The sequence below is a fragment of the Procambarus clarkii genome, chromosome 59, assembly GCF_040958095.1.
Source record: "Procambarus clarkii isolate CNS0578487 chromosome 59, FALCON_Pclarkii_2.0, whole genome shotgun sequence".
In the NCBI taxonomy this organism is placed as follows: domain Eukaryota; kingdom Metazoa; phylum Arthropoda; class Malacostraca; order Decapoda; family Cambaridae; genus Procambarus; species Procambarus clarkii.
In genome coordinates, this window is record NC_091208.1 from 23,697,526 (window position 1) to 23,718,934 (window position 21,409).

Sequence of the window (21,409 nt, forward strand, 5' to 3'; positions counted from 1 at the left end):
CAGCAACACTGGCAACTCATCATCGTGACAATATCAGCAACACTGGCAACTCATCACCGTGACAATATCAGCAACACTGGCAACTCATCATCGTGACAGTATCATCAACACTGGCAACTCATCATCGTGACTATCAGCAACACTGGCAACTCATCATCGTGACTATCAGCAACACTGGCAACTCATCATCGTGACAGTATCATCAACACTGGCAACTCATCATCGTGACTATCAGCAACACTGGCAACTCAATATGGCAATTCTCATCACCTTCGTAAGTATGACTTGCCGAGATGATGGTTAAGTGCTGTTTCTGATTGCGCACCTCTTAAGCCTTATCTCTTATGTTTTTTGTTTACGCTCATACTTGGTGGAATGTAGAATGGTCGTGCGATAAGCGTGGACACAAGTCGTGTCTTAAGTCGAGGCGAAGGTCGTGAGGTAGTGTTGTCGGTGCCGCCGAGCCCAGAGGTCGCCCAAACCTGGCTGCCAGCCCTCCGTCACGTGGCCGTCGTCCTCACATTACAGTGTTATTTTTCCCCCTCGACAAACAGCAAGTACAATATTGTACATCTGTGATTCGTCAAAATAGTGTTCAGTACATCACGTTAAAATTCATACAGTCTCAAGGGGAGATAAACCTAAGTTCTTGCTTCCGGGGATTTGTGGAGGAAGAGACGGGAAGCCATGGGTGGAGCAGGAGGCTTCAACACAGCGCTAACACGGCCCTGGGGACCAGCGGCCCTCCTGCTGCTGGCTGCTGCCTCAACCTCTGCAGGTACGTCGCCGTGACACCACCCGGTTCTTAAACGATTTCGCAGCTTGTATTCCGGGGGAAAAATTCGGATCACACAGTCTCCGTGGTGTAGTGGTAAGACACTCGCCTGGCGTTCCGCGAGCGCTATGTCATGGGTTCGTATCCTGGCCGGGGAGGATTTACTGGGCGCAATTCCTTAACAGTAGCCTCTGTTTAACGCAACAGTAAAATGTGTACTTGGATGAAAAAACGATTCTTCGCGGCAGGGGATCGTATTCCAGGGACCATAGGATTAAGGACCTGCCCGAAACGCTACGCGTACTAGTGGCTGTACAAGAATGTAACAACTCTTGTATATATAAATATAAAATTGAAAAAGCTCTCCACGTCCTCTCCATCGTTCACAGCCTAAGGTAAGTAAGTCATGCTCAGAACCTATCCAAGAACCTGTGGATACAGACGGAGACATCACGTCACCTCTGCCGCCCGCTGACATGTTTAGTATACGGGTCACTGACCTGAGGGGCAGTGACACGTCAACAGTGATGTAATATATCCGAGAGCATGGGTTGTTGATTGTGATGACGGTGTCATCATACTCATCACCAGGTAACTGATGGTGTCATCATACTCATCATCAGGTAACTGATGGTGTCATCACACCCATCACCAGGTAACTGGTGGTGTCATCATACTCATCACCAGGTAACTGATGGTGTCATCATACTCATCATCAGGTAACTGATGGTGTCATTACACTCATCACCAGGTAACTGGTGGTGTCATCATACTCATCACCAGGTAACTGATGGTGTCAGCATACTCATCATCAGGTAACTGATGGTGTCATCATACTCATCATCAGGTAACTGGTGGTGTCATCATACTCATCATCAGGTAACTGGTGGTGTCATCATACTCATCACCAGGTAACTGGTGGTGTCATCATACTCATCACCAGGTAACTGGTGGTGTCATCATACTCATCATCAGGTAACTGGTGGTGTCATCATACTCATCACCAGGTATGGTGATATGGTTAATAATTAAGTTATAAACAAATTAATTGTCTGTGGGGCAACTAATAGGTTACTTTGACTAATTATGGGTAATTAGTGCCAGCTGTCGGTGGAGCGACAGTGTGTTGAGTTAGCGTACTTTCATTGCTGTAGTTACACGGTACGTTAGTTAGTTAGTTAGCTGTTGGTGAGACAGTTAATTACTTACTCTGGCTAATTAGGGGTAATTAGCCATCCATCAAAGTGATTCCACACAGTAAATCATTGCAGGTTGTTGCAGAAGTATGAGGCAGTGATGTAGGTGTATAGATATATATTGTTGCCCAACCGTGTGTGTCATTACTGTGGGTGTTCACAGTAATTAACGTGTTGCAGAAGGTTGCAAGTGTATAGGACTGTCACATTTATGTATATATCACTGAGTGGTGTGACTTGTGTCACTTATGTTGTGTTGCTTGTCTGTGGAGACAAGATCCTGGTGTGTTCTTGTATTGATCATGACTCATTAAGGATTCAGTGAGTTAATTAGGGGGTAATTAACTTCTTAAGGGGTTGTACATTGCTTAATGAGGGAACTGTTGAAAGGGCAGCAGCACCTGGTTAACGAGATACGTTTCAGGTGCAACTAATTGACCGCGGGACAGCTAACTGCTCACTCTAGCTAATTGTGTAATTAGCATTTTCATCGTGAATTCACATAGTGTGCAACCTGTTCTCGCACTTTCTTACAGTCAATATTGACTTATTAATTAAATACCTGCATATGCGATATAATACACATACTAGTTTACCTTGAAAAGCTTCATAGAAAACACCGACTTTACCTAACCTTCTTAGTATATTAAGATAAGCATCTTATTGCTTCGTAATTACAATTATTACTTAACCTATTCCTATAATAGGTTAAGTAATAATTGTAATTACGAAGCAATAAGATGCTTATCTTAACATACTAAGAAGGTTAGGTAAGGTCGGTGTTTTCTATGAAGCTTTTCAAGGTAAACTAATATGTTTAGTATGTCACATATGCACGTATATAATAAGTCAATAATGACTATACGAAAGTGCGAGAACGGGTTGTAGTGTGTGTGGAGGGACTGTTGATAGGGCGACAGTATTGTGTGTTAACGTAAATTGCTCTTGACTAATTACCTGTCTGTATGATGGCTGATTAGTGGATCATGTTAATTAGGATAGTTAATTAATATCAAAAGGTCTGACTGACTGTCATAGGGCGAAGTCATTGGGCTAGCATATTTCGTTGGATTAATTATATCTGTCTGCGGGACAGTAGATTAGCACTTATGTTAATTAGGGTAATTAACACCTATTCCGTGAATTCACAGTGTTTGATGAGACCTGCTTAGGTAGTGTTGAGTGAGACGTATTCGTGAATAATTAATAATCGGTCCGTGGGACCTTTACTTAATTGTTCAAGGTTAATTAGGAGTAATTAACGCTCATTAAAGTAAAACTTGACATAGACTGGGGAGAAGCTACCGAGAGAGCGGTAAACTTAGTTAACGTAACTAACTTGGGTTTTATTAGCTGTCTATTTGACAGTAATTAGTAATTACTTATGGAAGTCTTAATGGGTAAAGTGTGATGTAATTAAGAGCTAATGAGTTATTGTTTAACAGTTTGACTTACCTGTAGGAGACAAGTGTGTGTGATTAACGTAGAGTACTAATGTTGTTTCATTGTCTGTGGGACACAAGTGTTGTGTTTAAAGTAATTAATCACAGAATCAATTAGTAATTGATTAAGGCAATTTGCTTGACTATCGTCTCTGGAGACGATAGTTAAAGTAACTTGGGGATTACCGGAGAAGGGTCTTAGGGTCCCACCTTGCCTGGCTGTGTTTACGTTTGCAACTTAATTGCAGGGAGTCACAGAGAGTATTAATTAATGTAATTGAAAAGGAGAAAAGGAGACTTGTTTTATAACCTGCCTTGATGTTGATTGAATAGTTACTGTATTGCAGACTTGCAAGGGTTTGTTTATTGCCATCTTGTGTCGTGAGTGGGCACACCATTGTTCAGCTAGTTCATTTAGTCAGCCCAAAGCGACAACAGAACGGAGACTGTTGTATATTCTCGATGGGCTATTGAACACCTGTCTTACAATGTGCCACTAGATGGACATTAACGTAACACTTTCTGTTGTAGTAAACTTAATCTTGTTGATTAATTTGCCTCATCAGTGGGCACACCTGTGTTCAGGGTAGTTCAGTATTCAGCCTCGTAGCAATGGACAGGAGTCGTTGCTTGACATGGTTGTTAAGTAGCTGTCTTTAAAGTGCCACTGGATGGACATTAACTTAACGTTAACTCATAGTTGTAGTAGTTTAGTTCTTTGTTAATAAACTGTTAATTTTTATAGAAAACGGTCCTTTATGTCAACCCTTCAACTTTATTATTCGTTCTGTATTTGTCGATTGTTCTAGTAATGTGATCTCTTAATGACGGTCTGCTTCTGGGAGTTTGATCCTGATTCATAGCGCCACACATCACAATAATTTGATGTGAGAAGCCACGAGTTACCCTTACTTGTGCTATGGTATAAAGGAGCCTGACGACCTGGTGGATAGAGACTTAACCCTAGGGCGAAGTCCCGGCGGTTGCTTCCGCCTTCCTATGGTCTCTTGCCTAACATAAAAGCTGCACTTGTACAGTCATAAGAACATAAGAACAAAGGTAACTGCAGAAGGCCTATTGGCCCATACGAGGCAGCTCCTATCTATAACCACCCAATCCCACTCATATACTTGTCCAACCCGCGCTTGAAACAATCGAGGGACCCCACCTCCACCAGTCCTTTTTGCTTGAGGTCCACTTCCTAGAGAGGTAAGCGTAAGAAAATTCTCACATGTGGAACTCACTTCCTAACGAATTGAAAAGCTGTCTAACTTTATTTACTAATTACTAAACCTACTAGAATTACTGGCACTACTGTCTCTACTCTTGACCACATCTGGACTATCAAACCCTCTCCACTTACCTCAGGAAAAATCACTGATAGGACCACAGACCATTACCCAACATTTCTTCTAACCAACATTAATAAACTTCCTCTAGAAACAATAAAGATAAGCTTTAGGCTGCACTATGAACTTCTATAAGCAACTTTATTGCTGCTGCTGCTAATATTAACTGGGAGACTGAAACAGGTAACATAGTGAACATCAACCTTGTGGTGTAAACATTTCTTCAAAAACTCTGAGCCTCTATAACACCCACTGTCCAATGCTAACTAAACAAGTCACAACTAAAAGGTTAATCAATCCATGACTTACTAAAGGTATGCTTAAAATTATTAATAAAAACCATGACCACGAGAAGAAGTATAGGTTAGGGGTCATCTAAAATGAAGGTTTCAAGGAGATTTCTCATCAATGCTGTCCAAAATAATCAGGAGAGCCAAAATAAAATACTATGAAAATAAATTATATCAAATTAAGGGCAACATTAAGAAAACATGGAACATTATCGCCCAAATATTAGGATCAAATAAGATCTTGAATAAGAAGCCAATACTCCTATCTGATAACGATGGTGTGCTTTCTGCCTCTGACACTGCCACTAAATTCAGTAGCTTCTTCTCATCCAGCGCCAAATCCCTTGCAAATGATATCCTATCTTCCCTTAATGTTAAGGACTACCTTACAGTGAACTATGCAAAGTTTTTGTACCTAACTCCCACTAATTTCTGATGTTAATGAGATAATCCTTTCTCTTAAAACAAAGTCAAGTGCCCTTGCTGAGATACCAACTCTAATTTACAAAAAAGCCTCCAGATTTCTAGCTCCAGCCATTGCATTGCTCTTCAACAAATCACTTAAACTCCAAACCTTTCCTGATAAGCTAAAAAGGCAAGAGTAACCCCAGTCAACAAATTTGGTGATTTCACTTATGTCAACAATTTCAGATCTATATAAATTCTGCCAACCTTGTCTAAAATATCTGAAAAGCTAATCTATAAGCAGCTATACTCTTATCTAGCTAAACACAACATACTGAGCTCATGACAATATGGATTCAGACCCAAAAAAAGCACTAATGATACACTGATTAGAATGATTAACTTGATACATGCAGCTCTTGATAAAAATTTGTTCCCTTTTGGGTTATTTGTTGACCTACGTAAGGCTTTTGACACTGTCAACCATCAAACTCTTCTTAATTTAAATTACATCATTATGGAGTCAGAGGTCACTCCCTCCAATACCTTCCGTCTTACCTTACTGACAGACTCCAGTATGTTTCTGTGAATGATTCCATTTCTTCCACCTTACCCATAAACATTGGTGTTCCTCAGGGCAGCATACTTGGCCCTCTCCTCTTTCTCATCTACATTAATGACCTTCCACATGCCTCTCGACACCTCAAGCCAATTTTATTTGCTGATGACACAACCTTTCCAGTCATTGTGAACTTTGACTTTTGAGAAGAGTTTTCGACTTTGTCATTTCCCAGTCCAGTTGGGAATTAGATTTTCTGAGTGACAAAGTGACTTGTGACTTGTTCACTGACTTGTGTTATTGATGTTCATGCTGAGGCACTTTACTCCACTCTGGTTATGTAACGTCACTACCCACCATGTTCACAACCTCCCAGGCAGTCTTGAGTGTTTAGCGTACCCATGTTATTAGGTGATCTATGCTTAGTGATATCAAGCTTTATTTTATTATTAATTAACACATTAGGTACATCTGCATTTGTGCAGCTACCATAGACTATATGAAGGGGAGAACACTGTCAAAAAGCTAGCTACGTGAGGCTAAAAAATGGCTAGTCATACAGAGATCAGTAGTCTGCACTGGCAGACTCTCGGCGCATTATGAGGATATCATGAACAAAAGAGTGAACAAAATAGTAGTGATACTAAAAGTCCCCATCACACAGGATGGTTAGTCATACAGGGCCATATGTTCAATAGTCTGCACTGCCTAATTTTGGGTGCAATTTGAGGATATCTTCAAGAACACGAGAGTGAATGAAGTAAGTGCAAAGCTCCAGGTACCTCATGCCAACGGGTGTGAACGGTGTAATAACTGAACATTGGGTGATGTAGTGTGGGAGATCATGCCACAGTTCCTACTCACAGAGTTTGCACCTGGAGTGCTCAGGATTGGGAGATCCGTCACCTGTAGCCACCTGCCACAGGTAACGGTAACCTAACCTGATCCTGGCAACCACTGTGTCGCACAGTATGGTCGACGTTTTGTACTGCCCATAAATATACGTTTCAGATCTGAACAAATCATACCTTTTTATGCTGGTGCTTTCAGGTCGTTGGGAGTCAGTAATTTCTTTCCTATCAGACCTGAGTGTTTGGAACAATACAGTTTTGACAGCAGAGATGGGGATACCTAGATCTAATTAAACTTCAGACTTGTTACACGCTAATTTGGCTGCAATGTCTGTCTCATTATGATGGATTATATTTATGTGTGAAGGTATCCATAGAAAGGAGATTCGAAACCCTTTACTCTGTGCATCAATTAGGTCATTTATAATTGGGAGTATGAGGTTCTTGCTGTCGATCTTCCAGGAGAAGTTTTCGATTGCTTGAAGAGCAGACTTTGAATCACAAAATATTATTCCTCCTCCAATATTTTTTAATGTACTGGTAGCTAGTTGTAATGCTGCTAGTTCTGCTTGTGTGGAGGTCAGCCAAATGTTTAACCTGACAATGACAGTCTGTGTGCAAATATTATTTCTCTAAAACCTACATGCTGCTGCAGTCCGGCCAGTAGAAGATTGGACTGAGCCGTCGGTGTAGACACAGTGCTCGTGAGATCTTAACTTTTCGATGGAGTAGGCAGTTGTTTCAAGTGTTCTTACCTAATTTTATTTAATTTACCTAATAGTGCTTGCGGGGGTTGAGCTCAGGCTCTTTGGTCTCGCCTTTCAACTGTCAATCAACTAATATACAGGTTCCTGAGCCTACTGGGCTTTATCATATCTACACTTGAAGCTGTGTACTGAGTCAGCCTCCACCACATCACTTCCTAACGCATTCCATTTGTCTACTACTCTGACACTGAAAAAATTCTTGCTAACGTCTCTATGGCTCATTTGGACACTCAATTTCCACCTGTGTCCCCTAGTGCGTGTGCCCCTTGTGGAAAATACCTATCAATTATACTGAGAATGTTGTACGTGGTGATCATGTCCCCTCTAACTCTTCTGTCTCCCAGTGACGTGAGGTTTAATTCCCATAGTCTCTCCTCGTAGCTCATACCCCTCAGTTCGGGTACTAGTCTGGTGGCTAACCTTTGAACCTTTTCCAGTTTAGTCTTATGTTTGAGTAGATATGGACTCCTCTCTGGAGTCGCATACTCCAGGATTGGTCTGACATATGTGGTATACAAAGTTCTGAAGGATTGTTTACACAAGTTTCTAAAGGCCGTTCTTATGTTAGCCAACCTCCGTGCCTTTAGTCTCCGTGGTGTAGTGGTAAGACACTCGCCTGGCGTTCCGCGAGCGCTATGTCATGGGTTCGTATCCTGGCCGGGGAGGATTTACTGGGCGCAATTCCTTAACTGTAGCCTCTGTTTAACGCAACAGTAAAATGTGTACTTGGATGAAAAAACGATTCTTCGCGGTAGGGGATCGTATTCCAGGGACCATAGGATTAAGGACTTGCCCGAAACGCTACGCGTACTAGTGGCTGTACAAGAATGTAACAACTCTTGTATATATCTCAAAAAAAAAAAAAAAAAAAAAAAAAAAAAAAAAAAAAAAAAAAAAAAAAAAAAAAAAAAAAAAAAAAAACCTGGCATATGCCGCTGACGTTATCCTCTTGATTTGGGCTTCAGGGGACAGGTCTGGCATGATATCAATCCCCAGGTCTTTCTCTCCCTCAGACTCTTGAAGTATTTCATCTCCTAAATGATACCTTGTATCTGGTCAACAAACGTGTCTCGTTAACCAGGTGCTGCTGCCCTTTCAACAGTTCCCTCATTAAGCAATGTACAACCCCTTATGAAGTTAATTACCCCCTAATTAACTCACTGAATCCTTAATGAGTCATGATCAATACAAGAACACACCAGGATCTTGTCTCCACAGACAAGCAACACAACATAAGTGACAAGTCACACCACTCAGTGATATATACATAAATGTCACAGTCCTATACACTTGCAACCTTCTGCAACACGTTAATTACTGTGAACACCCACAGTAATGACACACACGGTTTGGCAACAATATATATCTATACACCTACATCACTGCCTCATACTTCTGTAACAACCTGCAATGAGTTACTGTGTGGAATCACTTTGATGGATTGCTAATTACCCCTAATTAGCCAGAGTAAGTAATTAACTGTCTCACCAACAGCTAACTACTTGTTACGGCCCTCTCGGGACGCAACGGGGTTCTCACTCTGATGTTGTTAGAGTCAGATATAGATATCCGTTCCCAAGCCAGTAGTGGCTATCAAGGGATGAGATCCGTGACGCAAGTAACTTAAAGGGAGTAGGGAAAGAAAGCTAAGAACTTAATATTATAATTTTCACCATCACCGATTAAATATATAAAATAAAAGAGTGCACAAGGGGGAGGGGTATTAACACTTTACAAGGGGATTAATCCACAATCGATGTCTTCTGCTGAAGACGCTGGTGCCATAACTCTCAGTGCCGAATCCTTGGTGCTCTCTTCGTGGCCTCACAATTAATTCTCCAAAGAAGTGGAGCCTACCCTGGCCACAGGTCAGCCAAAACACGGGTCCACTAGGGGCACCGCCGTGGAGGCCGTCAACCACACGTCCAGCTGGTCTGCTGGCAGGTTCTGAGCCCACAAGGCTGGTACGGCCACTCCACGGACGATAAAAGGGGAACGCCCTAGACAGGAGCTTCGTGTGACACCACAAGTCACTCTCCTGTCTTCAGTACCCCAGTGGATGATCGTCTCCAACAGTCGGTCCCGGGTAAATCCTTTTACTGCCACTCCACTGGCAGGCTAACACACCACAGTGTTCTTCCGGGGGGGGGGGACGACGTCACAACAGCTGCAGCAAGGTTCAAGGTATGGAGACTGGCTGCCTCGGGTAGACTCACTCCACTTCCATCACAGTGGTCCCAGGTCGGCTCTGTAAGCAGACACGTCATCAATAACCGGGACACTAATACACCTCACTTACGGGCTCGGGCACAAACACCTGACGTATCCAGTCCATAGATGGCGCTGTCGTCGGAGCACCACCTCACCAGAGGTCAGGAGCGGCGGTGTTGAGCGCTGAACCAGACTGGAAACTGGTCCTCGAGGCCAGTACACGCTGTCCTCACCAGGTGTCGTCGTCCGCTTGGCGGGGGTTTCGGGAGCTGACCCACAGATGGCGTGGTTGTCACTGCTCCAGGCTCGGACGCTGGATCCGGGTTCGTAACACTACTACAGCAATGAAAGTACGCTAACTCAACACACTGTCGCTCCACCGACAGCTAGCACTAATTACCTCTAATTAGCCAGAGTAACCAATTAGTTGCATCACAGACAATTAATTAGTTGATAATGTAATCATTAACCAAATGCACTGTCACCCACTCGACGGGGCTCTCATCAAACAATGTGAAACCCCTTGATGCAGTTAATTACCCCTAATTAACTACTAAATCCCTAATTACCTATAATTAGAGATTCCACCAAGCAACACAGTACCCAGGGCAGCATATAACATATATACATATATATAATTACACTGCCCAAATACACACAACACAAATGTCATTAACATACCCATATGGTAATGACATCACAGTCAGTAATCCCAATTACTGACTCACACACATTACAAGACACAGTAATCCCAGACACCCGGGTGTCAACCGACCACACATGACCTTGGTCTCACACATTACTGGCCCTTCATCGAGACACTCATAGATATGGTACACAGCACGATATATATATATATATATATATATATATATATATATATATATATATATATATATATATATATATATATATATATATTAGTTGATTTTATACCCGCATTAGGTCAGGTGATAATACAATGAAGGTGAAAAACATGGGGGGATACATAAGGGATAAACATAGGGGCTGCAGAAGGCGTATTGGCCCATACGAGGCAACTCCTATCTAAACACAAAGATTAATCCAGTGTAATTGGCCTGTTATGTTGGACATTGTCTTCTGTGTTGGCATCGATATGTTCTTGTCTTGTCCTTACTCTCATGGTGGGTAGAGTAAATAGTTCCGTGATTTGGGTGTTCATGGTAGGTCGCTCTATTCTTATGTGAATTGCCTCAAGAATTTGTAATCTTCTTGAATCTTGGGTTTTGTCTATTATGCAAGTATTCTTGTTCAACATTTCTCTTGTTAGAGTAATGTCATGGGCTTGTCTCATGTGATTCCTAGGGGCACCAGATTGAAGATGGCATGTCAAACGCCTCGTCAGCTTGGTCGACGTCATACCTATGTACTTACATTGAAGGTTACATCCTTCGTGGGGGCAAGTGTACATGTATACAACGCTTGACTGCTGTAGAGGGTTCTCCGTCGGCTTCGGGCTGTTTTTGATAAGGAGTTCGGAAGTCTTCTTGGTTTTGTAGAATATTATCAGGTTTATGTTTTGGTTAGGAGTAGTGCTTTTTACTCCTTTACGGATTATTTCTTTCATTATTCTTTCCTCTTTTATATGTTCACTGTGCATGGTAGATTTGTAATATAATTTTATTGGGGGTGTTGTGGTTTCTGTTCTAGGTTCTGAATTATACCAACGGTCCAAGTGTCTTCTTATAGCAGCGTTTATTTCCGCGTTGCTATATCCGTTGTTCACCAATACCTGAGTTACTCTTTCAAACTCTCTACTCACGTTGCTCCATTCAGAGCAGTGGGTAAGCGCTCGACGAATATAAGCATTGAGAACACTGGCTTTGTATCTTTGGGGGCACTCACTTCTACCGTTCAGGCATAATCCTATGTTGGTGGGCTTGGTATATACGTTGGTGCTTAAAGAGGTTCCTGTTTTTGTTATTAGTACATCCAAGAATGGCAGACTGTTATTTTCACTATTTTCATGTGTAAATCGGAGTACTGACTCTCTCTCTAGGTGTCTTTTTAGGTCAATTAGTTCATCTGAGTCTTTTACTATTACGAATATGTCATCTACATAACGGCAGTATACAGTTGGTTTTTGTCTGCTACTGAAGACCCTATCTTCGATGGTTCCCATATGGTTATTTGGATTGAAGACCCTATCTTCGATGGTTATTTGGATTGAATTAAACGAAAAAGCTAATAATATTATAATAGGAGTAATATATAGGCCACCAAATTTAGACAGAATGGAAGCAAAGCATCTATGGGATGAAATATCTAGAGCATCTAGATCTAACAGTATTTATGTCATGGGTGACTTTAATTTTAGCGGAATAAACTGGTTGAACAAAACAGGGAATAGTGAAGCAGAAGATTTTCTAGAATTAATTGACGATTGCTTTCTTACGCAACACATTAAGGAACCAACACGGGAAAATAATATTTTAGATTTAGTGTTAACTAACAGGGAAACGCAAATTAATGACATCGAAATAGGGAGTGAGCTAGGGAGCAGTGATCACAAAGAAATCAGATTTAGCATAGAATGGAATAGACCAGTAGGAGAAAATTCTGTTAAAGTGCCAGATTTTCGAAAAGCTGATTTTAATAGCCTAAGAAATTTTTTGGGTCAAATTGATTGGAAAGGCTTGGGTATGGGGTGTGGGCCGGTCTTGGAGCGAGACATGAACCCAGCGATAGGTGACTTAAATGGGGATTTCGATGTGGATTCAATATATAACTTATTTAAGAATATTCTAAACAAAGCACAGGAACGTAGTATACCATACAAATTGAATAGATCGTATACTAATAACCCAAAGTGGATAACAAAGAATTTGAAGAACCTTATAGGTAAAAAGAGAGCTTGGTACAAAAGGATTAAAAATGGGGAGGTCACTTTAGAACAGGAATTCGTACAACTGGTTAGAAATGTTAAAAAAGAGATAAGGAAAGCAAAAAGAAACTATGAAGTTCGCATAGCAGGGCAAGCAAAGACAAATCCTAAAGGGTTTTTTCAGTTATATCGTACTAAGACTAGGGAAAGGATAGGTCCATTAAAAACTGAGACAGGTCAAATAACAGATAGTGATGAAGAGATGAGTAGTATTTTTAATAAATATTTTGTATCTGTATTTACTAAAGAGGAACTTAACAATATGCCTTCAGCCGAACAAGTCTATGTGGGTGGGGACGAGGACAGGTTGACGAGTTTAGCAGTTACCAGGGAGGATGTTCTTAAACAAATAGTAAAACTCAAACCAAACAAATCCCCAGGGCCGGATGAAGTGTTTGCTAGGGTGCTTAAAGAATGCAAAGAGGAGCTTTGTGACCCACTGTCAACCATATTTAATAAATCAATAGAGTCAGGCAGAGTGCCAGAGTTTTGGAAAGTTGCTAATGTGATACCAGTTTTTAAGAAAGGAGATAGATCACTTGCGTCTAACTATCGACCAATTAGCCTAACGTCTATTGTGGGAAAGTTACTCGAATCTATAATAGCAAATAAAATTCGTCTTCATCTTGAAAAACATAAATTAATAATTGAGTCGCAACATGGTTTTATAAATGGCCGTTCATGTTTAACAAATTTGTTATCTTTTTATTCTAGCATTGTTGAGGCAGTTGATAGTGGTAAGGATTGCGATGTTGTATACCTTGACTTTAGCAAAGCTTTTGATACAGTGCCACATGAAAGACTGATTAAAAAAATAGAGTCTCATGGTATTGGGGGTGCTATATTAAGCTGGATTAGGGCATGGCTATACCAAAGGAAACAGAGAGTTAGTATAAATGGAATCAAGTCAGAGTGGGAAAATGTTGTAAGTGGAGTGCCTCAAGGCTCTGTCCTGGGACCTCTGTTGTTTATAATATATATAAATGATTTAGATTCAGGTTTGAGTAGCAACATTTGCAAATTTGCCGATGATACGAAAATCGGTAGGGAAATTAATTCGGAGGAGGACTCACTATCACTTCAAGTTGATCTAGATAGGGTTTTGAAATGGTCAAAGGATTGGCAGATGCAGTTTAATGCTGATAAATGTAAAGTTCTGAGGTTAGGTAATGATGATAGAGTTACAAGATACGAGCTAGATGGTGTTGTGATTGCGAAGTCGGATTGCGAAAGGGATCTGGGAGTTATGATTAGTAAGAATTTAAAACAAAAGGATCAATGCATAAATGTTCGTAATAAGGCAAATCGGACACTTGGATTTATTAATCGCAGCGTTAGTAACAAGACACCTGGTGTGGTTCTCAAGCTATATCTTGCTCTAGTTAGGCCCCATTTAGATTATGCAGTTCAGTTTTGGTCGCCATATTATAGAATGGATATAAATTCACTTGAACGTGTCCAGCGTAGGATGACTAAGTTAATTCCCCAAATTAGAAATCTTTCATATGAAGAAAGATTAACAAAGCTTAAGTTGCATTCACTGGAAAGGCGAAGAGTTAGGGGTGACATGATAGAGGTTTACAAGTGGATGAATGGACATAACCGGGGGGATATTAATAGGGTATTAAAAGTATCAACACAGGACAGAACACGAAACAATGGATATAAATTGGATAAGTTTAGATTTAGGAAAGACTTGGGTAAATACTGGTTCAGTAACAGGGTTGTTGATTTGTGGAACCAATTGCCGCGTAACATTGTGGAGGTGGGGTCCCTCGATTGTTTCAAGCACGGGTTGGACAAGTATATGAGTGGGATTGGGTGGTTATAGAATAGGAGCTGCCTCGTATGGGCCAATAGGCCTTCTGCCGTTACCTTTGTTCTTATGTTCTTATGTTAACAGAAACCACAACACCCCCAATAAAATTATATTACAAATCTACCATGCACAGTGAACATATAAAAGAGGAAAGAATAATGAAAGAAATAATCCGTAAAGGAGTAAAAAGCACTACTCCTAACCAAAACATAAACCTGATAATATTCTACAAAACCAAGAAGACTTCCGAACTCCTTATCAAAAACAGCCCGAAGCCGACGGAGAACCCTCTGCAGCAGTCAAGCGTTGTATACATGTACACTTGCCCCCACGAAGGATGTAACCTTCAATGTAAGTACATAGGTATGACGTCGACCAAGCTGACGAGGCGTTTGACATGCCATCTTCAATCTGGTGCCCCTAGGAATCACATGAGACAAGCCCATGACATTACTCTAACAAGAGAAATGTTGAACAAGAATACTTGCATAATAGACAAAACCCAAGATTCAAGAAGATTACAAATTCTTGAGGCAATTCACATAAGAATAGAGCGACCTACCATGAACACCCAAATCACGGAACTATTTACTCTACCCACCATGAGAGTAAGGACAAGACAAGAACATATCGATGCCAACACAGAAGACAATGTCCAACATAACAGGCCAATTACACTGGATTAATCTTTGTGTTTAGATAGGAGTTGCCTCGTATGGGCCAATACGCCTTCTGCAGCCCCTATGTTTATCCCTTATGTATCCCCCATGTTTTTCACCTTCATTGTATTATCACCTGACCTAATGCGGGTATAAAATCAACTAGTATTGTAAGATCTGTTCACTTGAGAATGAACCATGGAGGTTCGAAACGTCGTGCAAATTATACAAATAAGTGTAATACACTCTATAGTAAATCACTTCTTTTCTTCACCTTAAAAGTACGAAAATGAGTTTTGGAGAACTCCTATTCCAATTAAGCCCTGATGCTAAGAAAATAGTTAGAGGGATAGAAGCCCTAAACCAGAAAATAATAAATACAGAATATGCGGTCATATTCAATGAAACATGTTTGAAAGAAAACCTGCTGCCAGTATACACCAATATATATATATATATATATATATATATATATATATATATATATATATATATATGCGAACAAGCCTGAATGGTCCCCAGGACAATATGCAACTGAAAACTCACACCCCAGAAGTGACTCGAACCCATACTCCCAGAAGCAACGCAACTGGTATGTACAAGACGCCTTAATCCACTTGACCATCACGACCGGACATAATGAGGTGATAGCCGAGGCTATTTGAACCACCCCACCGCCGGCACTCGGATAGTAATCTTGGGCATAGCATTTTACCAAATCACCTCATTCTTTGGGGCACACGTGAGGAACACAAATGCGAACAAGCCTGAATGGTCCCCAGGACAATATGCAACTGAAAACTCACACCCCAGAAGTGACTCGAACCCATACTCCCAGAAGCAACGCAACTGGTATGTACAAGACGCCTTAATCCACTTGACCATCACGACCGGACATAATGAGGTGATAGCCGAGGCTATTTGAACCACCCCACCGCCGGCACTCGGATAGTAATCTTGGGCATAGCATTTTACCAAATCACCTCATTCTTTGGGGCACACGTGAGGAACACAAATGCGAACAAGCCTGAATGGTCCCCAGGACAATATGCAACTGAAAACTCACACCCCAGAAGTGACTCGAACCCATACTCCCAGAAGCAACGCAACTGGTATGTACAAGACGCCTTAATCCACTTGACCATCACGACCGGACATAATGAGGTGATAGCCGAGGCTATTTGAACCACCCCACCGCCGGCACTCGGATAGTAATCTTGGGCATAGCATTTTACCAAATCACCTCATTCTTTGGGGCACACGTGAGGAACACAAATGCGAACAAGCCTGAATGGTCCCCAGGACAATATGCAACTGAAAACTCACACCCCAGAAGTGACTCGAACCCATACTCCCAGAAGCAACGCAACTGGTATGTACAAGACGCCTTAATCCACTTGACCATCACGACCGGACATAATGAGGTGATAGCCGAGACCATTCAGGCTTGTTCGCATTTGTGTTCCTCACGTGTGCCCCAAAGAATGAGGTGATTTGGTAAAATGCTATGCCCAAGATTACTATCCGAGTGCCGGCGGTGGGGTGGTTCAAATAGCCTCGGCTATCACCTCATTATGTCCGGTCGTGATGGTCAAGTGGATTAAGGCGTCTTGTACATACCAGTTGCGTTGCTTCTGGGAGTATGGGTTCGAGTCACTTCTGGGGTGTGAGTTTTCAGTTATATATATATATATATATATATATATATATATATATATATATATATATATATATATATACATATATATATATAAATCATGCTCATTACCCCTCGTGAATAAATCACTTATAGCACTAGAGAAAATTACACAGTTTATACAGACACAGGTCATCGCACAGATCACCTTTATTACCTTAATAAGGTATTGCCTTAATACGACAGATCAAATAAACATATATGTGGAAAATCTCCACACTGACTGGTATACATCACCGAGCCAGTTCTACACCCAATAGTCTTACCGACAATGATTCATGTGTTCCCAGATCGTAATACATACGCACAGGTGCACCTTTACAGATGCACCTTTATCAACTAGCTTCCCTCGTCTAGCAGACGCAGGGGACACCCACAGTTGTAACTGACCTCACATCAGTACAGAGGCTTACAGCACCAAACATATTTATGAGTACTCACGTTACGGTCTCCTCACACCTCACTCAACCTCACATTTATTCACTGCAGTAGGCCCTAATTCCTCCACACGTGGTTCTGCAATAACCACGTGTATGGACCCGGTGTTTCCACAGGGTGTAGCCACTGGGTGTAGCTAGATGATGACGGCGCCTCAGCCATGGGGTAGCACGGCATAGGCTGGCTGGGGTAGCCCCCCAGGCACAGCTAGTGTGGATAACTCGTGAACGTACACACACACGCCACGAGCAGGTGGTGTTCGTACATAAGATATGCAGGTGTGGGTGTAATAGCGACGCGGGTGAGGTCAATTCAGTGTCCCAACACGGACCCGTAATTTCACTAAATCACAAACAGGGGCTTCCTCCGACACTTGAGAAACCCTCCCCGATTCTACCTCTTGCCAAGCATCTTAGACAATACAACAGATGACCACAGATGTCAGCAATAACGTTGGATCAAACGAGGCTGTCTGCTGCCTCGGCTGAGCGCATGTTCACTCACACTGAGTCCTGCCTCAATTCCTTAATCTCTTTCCCACGATTGCGCAAATTGGGTCCAGGCACGATCCTCGATAGCGGGGCACCGTAGGGATAAGGAAATTGATGATAACACAGAGATAACGGGGGTGGTGGCGACCTTGGCCAGGCCCCCACCACCAGGCACATCTTGCTCAAACAACGCCGGTCCTAGACTAAATTTTGGTGAGCTTCGGAGACGCCAAGACGCTGGTATTCGACATTGTCTTGTCCAATCAGAGCAAAGCCGGCAGACCTACGAGATGCCGCTACCAATCACCGCTCTTCCCCTCGTCACGTGACATCCTTTGACGGCAGCAAGGGAGGCCTAGGATAACGACATCACCTAGGGAGGGGGAGGCGCCGAGCACACCCGCGCCCCCCAAAACCGTTGGCCCCATTTTCAAGTACCTCCCTGCTCTGCACACATGTTCTAAGTAAAATATGTAAAATGCTGTAACTCCTTTCACGGAGCAGTTACAGACTTCATCATAGTCTTAATGAACAGCCCTAAGCTTGGACTTTCTTCAGACACCCTACAAGAGTGTGTAGTGTGAGAATTTCTTGTCAAGGGCGTTAGAGTGCAGCCATACGCTCTAACATAATCTAGAAAAACTAGCTGCGAATTCCATTCCTCACACCATAGACTAGGTCCCTTTATTTGCTATAGTGTTTACACAGATTAAGTTTGACTCTGGGGATATCAAAGAGATATTTATTTCTGATGTGGTGATTATGGGTCCTATTACATCTGTCCAGGGAGAGTTTCAGAGCATGGTTTGCATTTAAGAACAGAGTTTTGTGAATGTAGATAGCACAAGAGAATGTGTGGAGTGAGTTTATGTTTAGAGATTTAAACAAGGGGGCTGAGTGTTGTCTGAAAGCAGAGTTTGTTATTGTTCTGATAGCAAATCTTTACTGGGTGATGATGGGCTTGAGGTAGGTAGTTTGGTTGAACCCCATGCAACGATACCATATGTAAGATAGGGATAGATTAGTGCATAGTATAGTGAGAGCAGAGCAGAGTTAGGTACATAATATCTGATTTTATAGAGTATACCAACCGTTTTAAAGACTTTCTTGGTTATGTGTTGTGTGTGGGTGCTGAAGTTGAGTTTCTGGTCTAAGTATAGGGCTAGGAACTTTACATCAAATTTATTGCTGAAGTTATCATTGTCTATCTTTAGTTGAATTGCATGTGTTGATTTGCTTCCAAATAAGTAGTAGGTCTTTCTTATGTTTAGTGTGATTTTGTTGGTTGACATCCGTAAGTGGACTTTTTTTATTTCATTATTTACAACATTATTTAATGTGTATGGGGTTGGAGTCTGAGTAGGTGAGGGTAGTATTGTCAGCAAATAATATTCGTTTAAGAATGTTAGACATTAGGCAATTCATTGATGTATATAAGAAATAGGAGAGGTCCTAGGATGCTGCCCGGTGGCACTCCTACGGTTAATGGTAGAGTGGGAGAGGTTATATCATTGATGGCTACATATTGGTGTCTGTCACTAAGATAGGATCGGATATAGTTCAGGGCAAGGCCTCGGATTCCATAATGGTGGAATTTAAGTAAGAAGTGAAATTTAAATATAAATAAGTTTATTGAGGTAAAATACACGCAAAGAGATTAGGTAGCTCCAGCTATCCCCACCCCGTTCAGTACAACGTGTTCATACATAAATAGACACATCACAAACAAAAAACATATTACCGAACATTCTGAGTGATAAACATATACATTTTTCCTTTACTCATGTAGTATGTTACCAGACGTAGTTATGGTTAACAGTATCAAAGGCCTTTCTCAGGTCAATGAAGAGTCCAATCGGAAACTCATTTTTGTCAAGGGCTGAGTAGATTATATCAAGTAGACTAATAATTGCACGGTTGGTAGTCTTCTGGGAGCGGAAGCCAAACTGACAGACTTAGTATGTTGAATTTTACGAGGTAGGAGTAGAGCTGTTAGTAAATAATGTTTTTTCAATCATTTTTTATAATACAGGTAGGTTTGATATTGGTCTGTAATTGTTTATGTCTACCAGATTGCCTCCTTTATGAACTGGCGTTACTCGTACTCTTTTAAGGATATCAGGGAAGAATATGACACTAGAGATTTGTTGAACAGCAGATCTATGCGTGGTGCAAGGGCATGAGAGCCACTCTTGTATACCATACATGGGATTGCACTAATGTCGCCAGCTTTGGTTTTTAGTGGGTGAATGATGGACACAACATCTGTCGAGTTGACTGGTGAAAGGAGAAGAGGGTTTGGATAGTTGCCTGAAAGATATGTGTAAACATGTGTCTGAGTCTGGGTTATTTTTCTGGCAAGGTTCCCACCAACCGATGAAAAGAAGCTATTAAATTCAGTGGTCGTTTCTAAATCGTTGCAGGTGTATAACCTTCCTTGGAGAGTTTTATCTGGTTATATAAGTGTTGTTTAGTTCCTAGGATGTTAGAGATGGCTTTCCATGTGCTTTATATGTTGCCTTTTGCTTCTTTGAATCTACTCATAATAGGAAAGTTTTGATTTTCTTATTATCCTGGTAAGCATTGATGAGTACCTCTTGACTACTTCCTTTGTAACTAGGCCAATCCTTAGTTTTTTTCAAATTCATGTTTCTTGTTGATTGCTTTGAGTATGCCACTTGTGAGCCATGGATTGTTTAATCTTTTGTCAATTATTTACTTGGTGAGGTGAGGACAGAGTGTGTGTTGAAGAGACTTAGAGTTTTGGATAGGAAGAGGTTAACTAATGAATTTATATCATGGGAATTACTGAATTCAGTATTCTCCCAGTTTATATTGTGAAGAGCATTTGTGAGGTTGCCTATTGCTGCTTCACTGTGTAACCTGAAGGTACGCTTTTTGTTATCTGGTGGTGTTATGTCCAAGTTTGCTATGAGGATGGTAGGATAGTGGTCAGTTGTTCTGTCAGTGATTATACCAGATGTAAGGGAAGCTGTTATGTTAGTCCATAAGTGATCCAAGGTAGTAGTGTATGTTTGAGTGATTCGGGTTGGCTTGGTGATTAATAATAATAATAATAATAATAATAATAATAATATATTTAAGAAAAGTACATACATAGTTGCAGAGTTACAGTACAAACATTCTGTTTGATTTAAAGATAGAGGTAGTACATACAATACCTAAAGTAAGTAAGTAATTATCAAAAGAAGGCACCAAACCGGGAAGGCTATGTAGCACCATCAAATACGCAAAATAATCAGAGGGCGCTAAATATCACCAAGGATGCCAATACGAGAACAAAAACGCATAAGGCGAACGATATCAAAAGTATCCGAGTTACCAAGAATTCTATCGAGGGACAGGTGACCGCGAGGGGCGGTCGGAAAGCAAGACACACGCTCGTCCTGGAAGTCAGGACATTCAAGAAGGACATGCACGACCGTAAGAGGGACAATGCAACTAGGACAATAAGGAGCAGGACGGCGCTCCATCAAGTGACCATGGGTTAAGCGAGTATGGCCAATACGCAACCTCGCCAGAGCTGTTTCCCACC

General features: G+C 41.4%; 1 protein-coding gene across 1 annotated transcript in view; it reads left to right on the plus strand.

Annotated features, from left to right (window-relative positions):
* Positions 1 to 422: 422 nt before the first annotated feature.
* LOC123768090 (cystinosin homolog) overlaps positions 423 to 21,409 on the plus strand; it is a 149,473-nt gene continuing 128,486 nt past the window's right edge. The window contains exon 1 of the mRNA XM_045758385.2: positions 423 to 778. Coding sequence (XP_045614341.2) covers positions 688 to 778 — 91 coding nt within the window. The 5' untranslated portion in view covers positions 423 to 687. The remainder of the gene's footprint in view (positions 779 to 21,409) is intronic.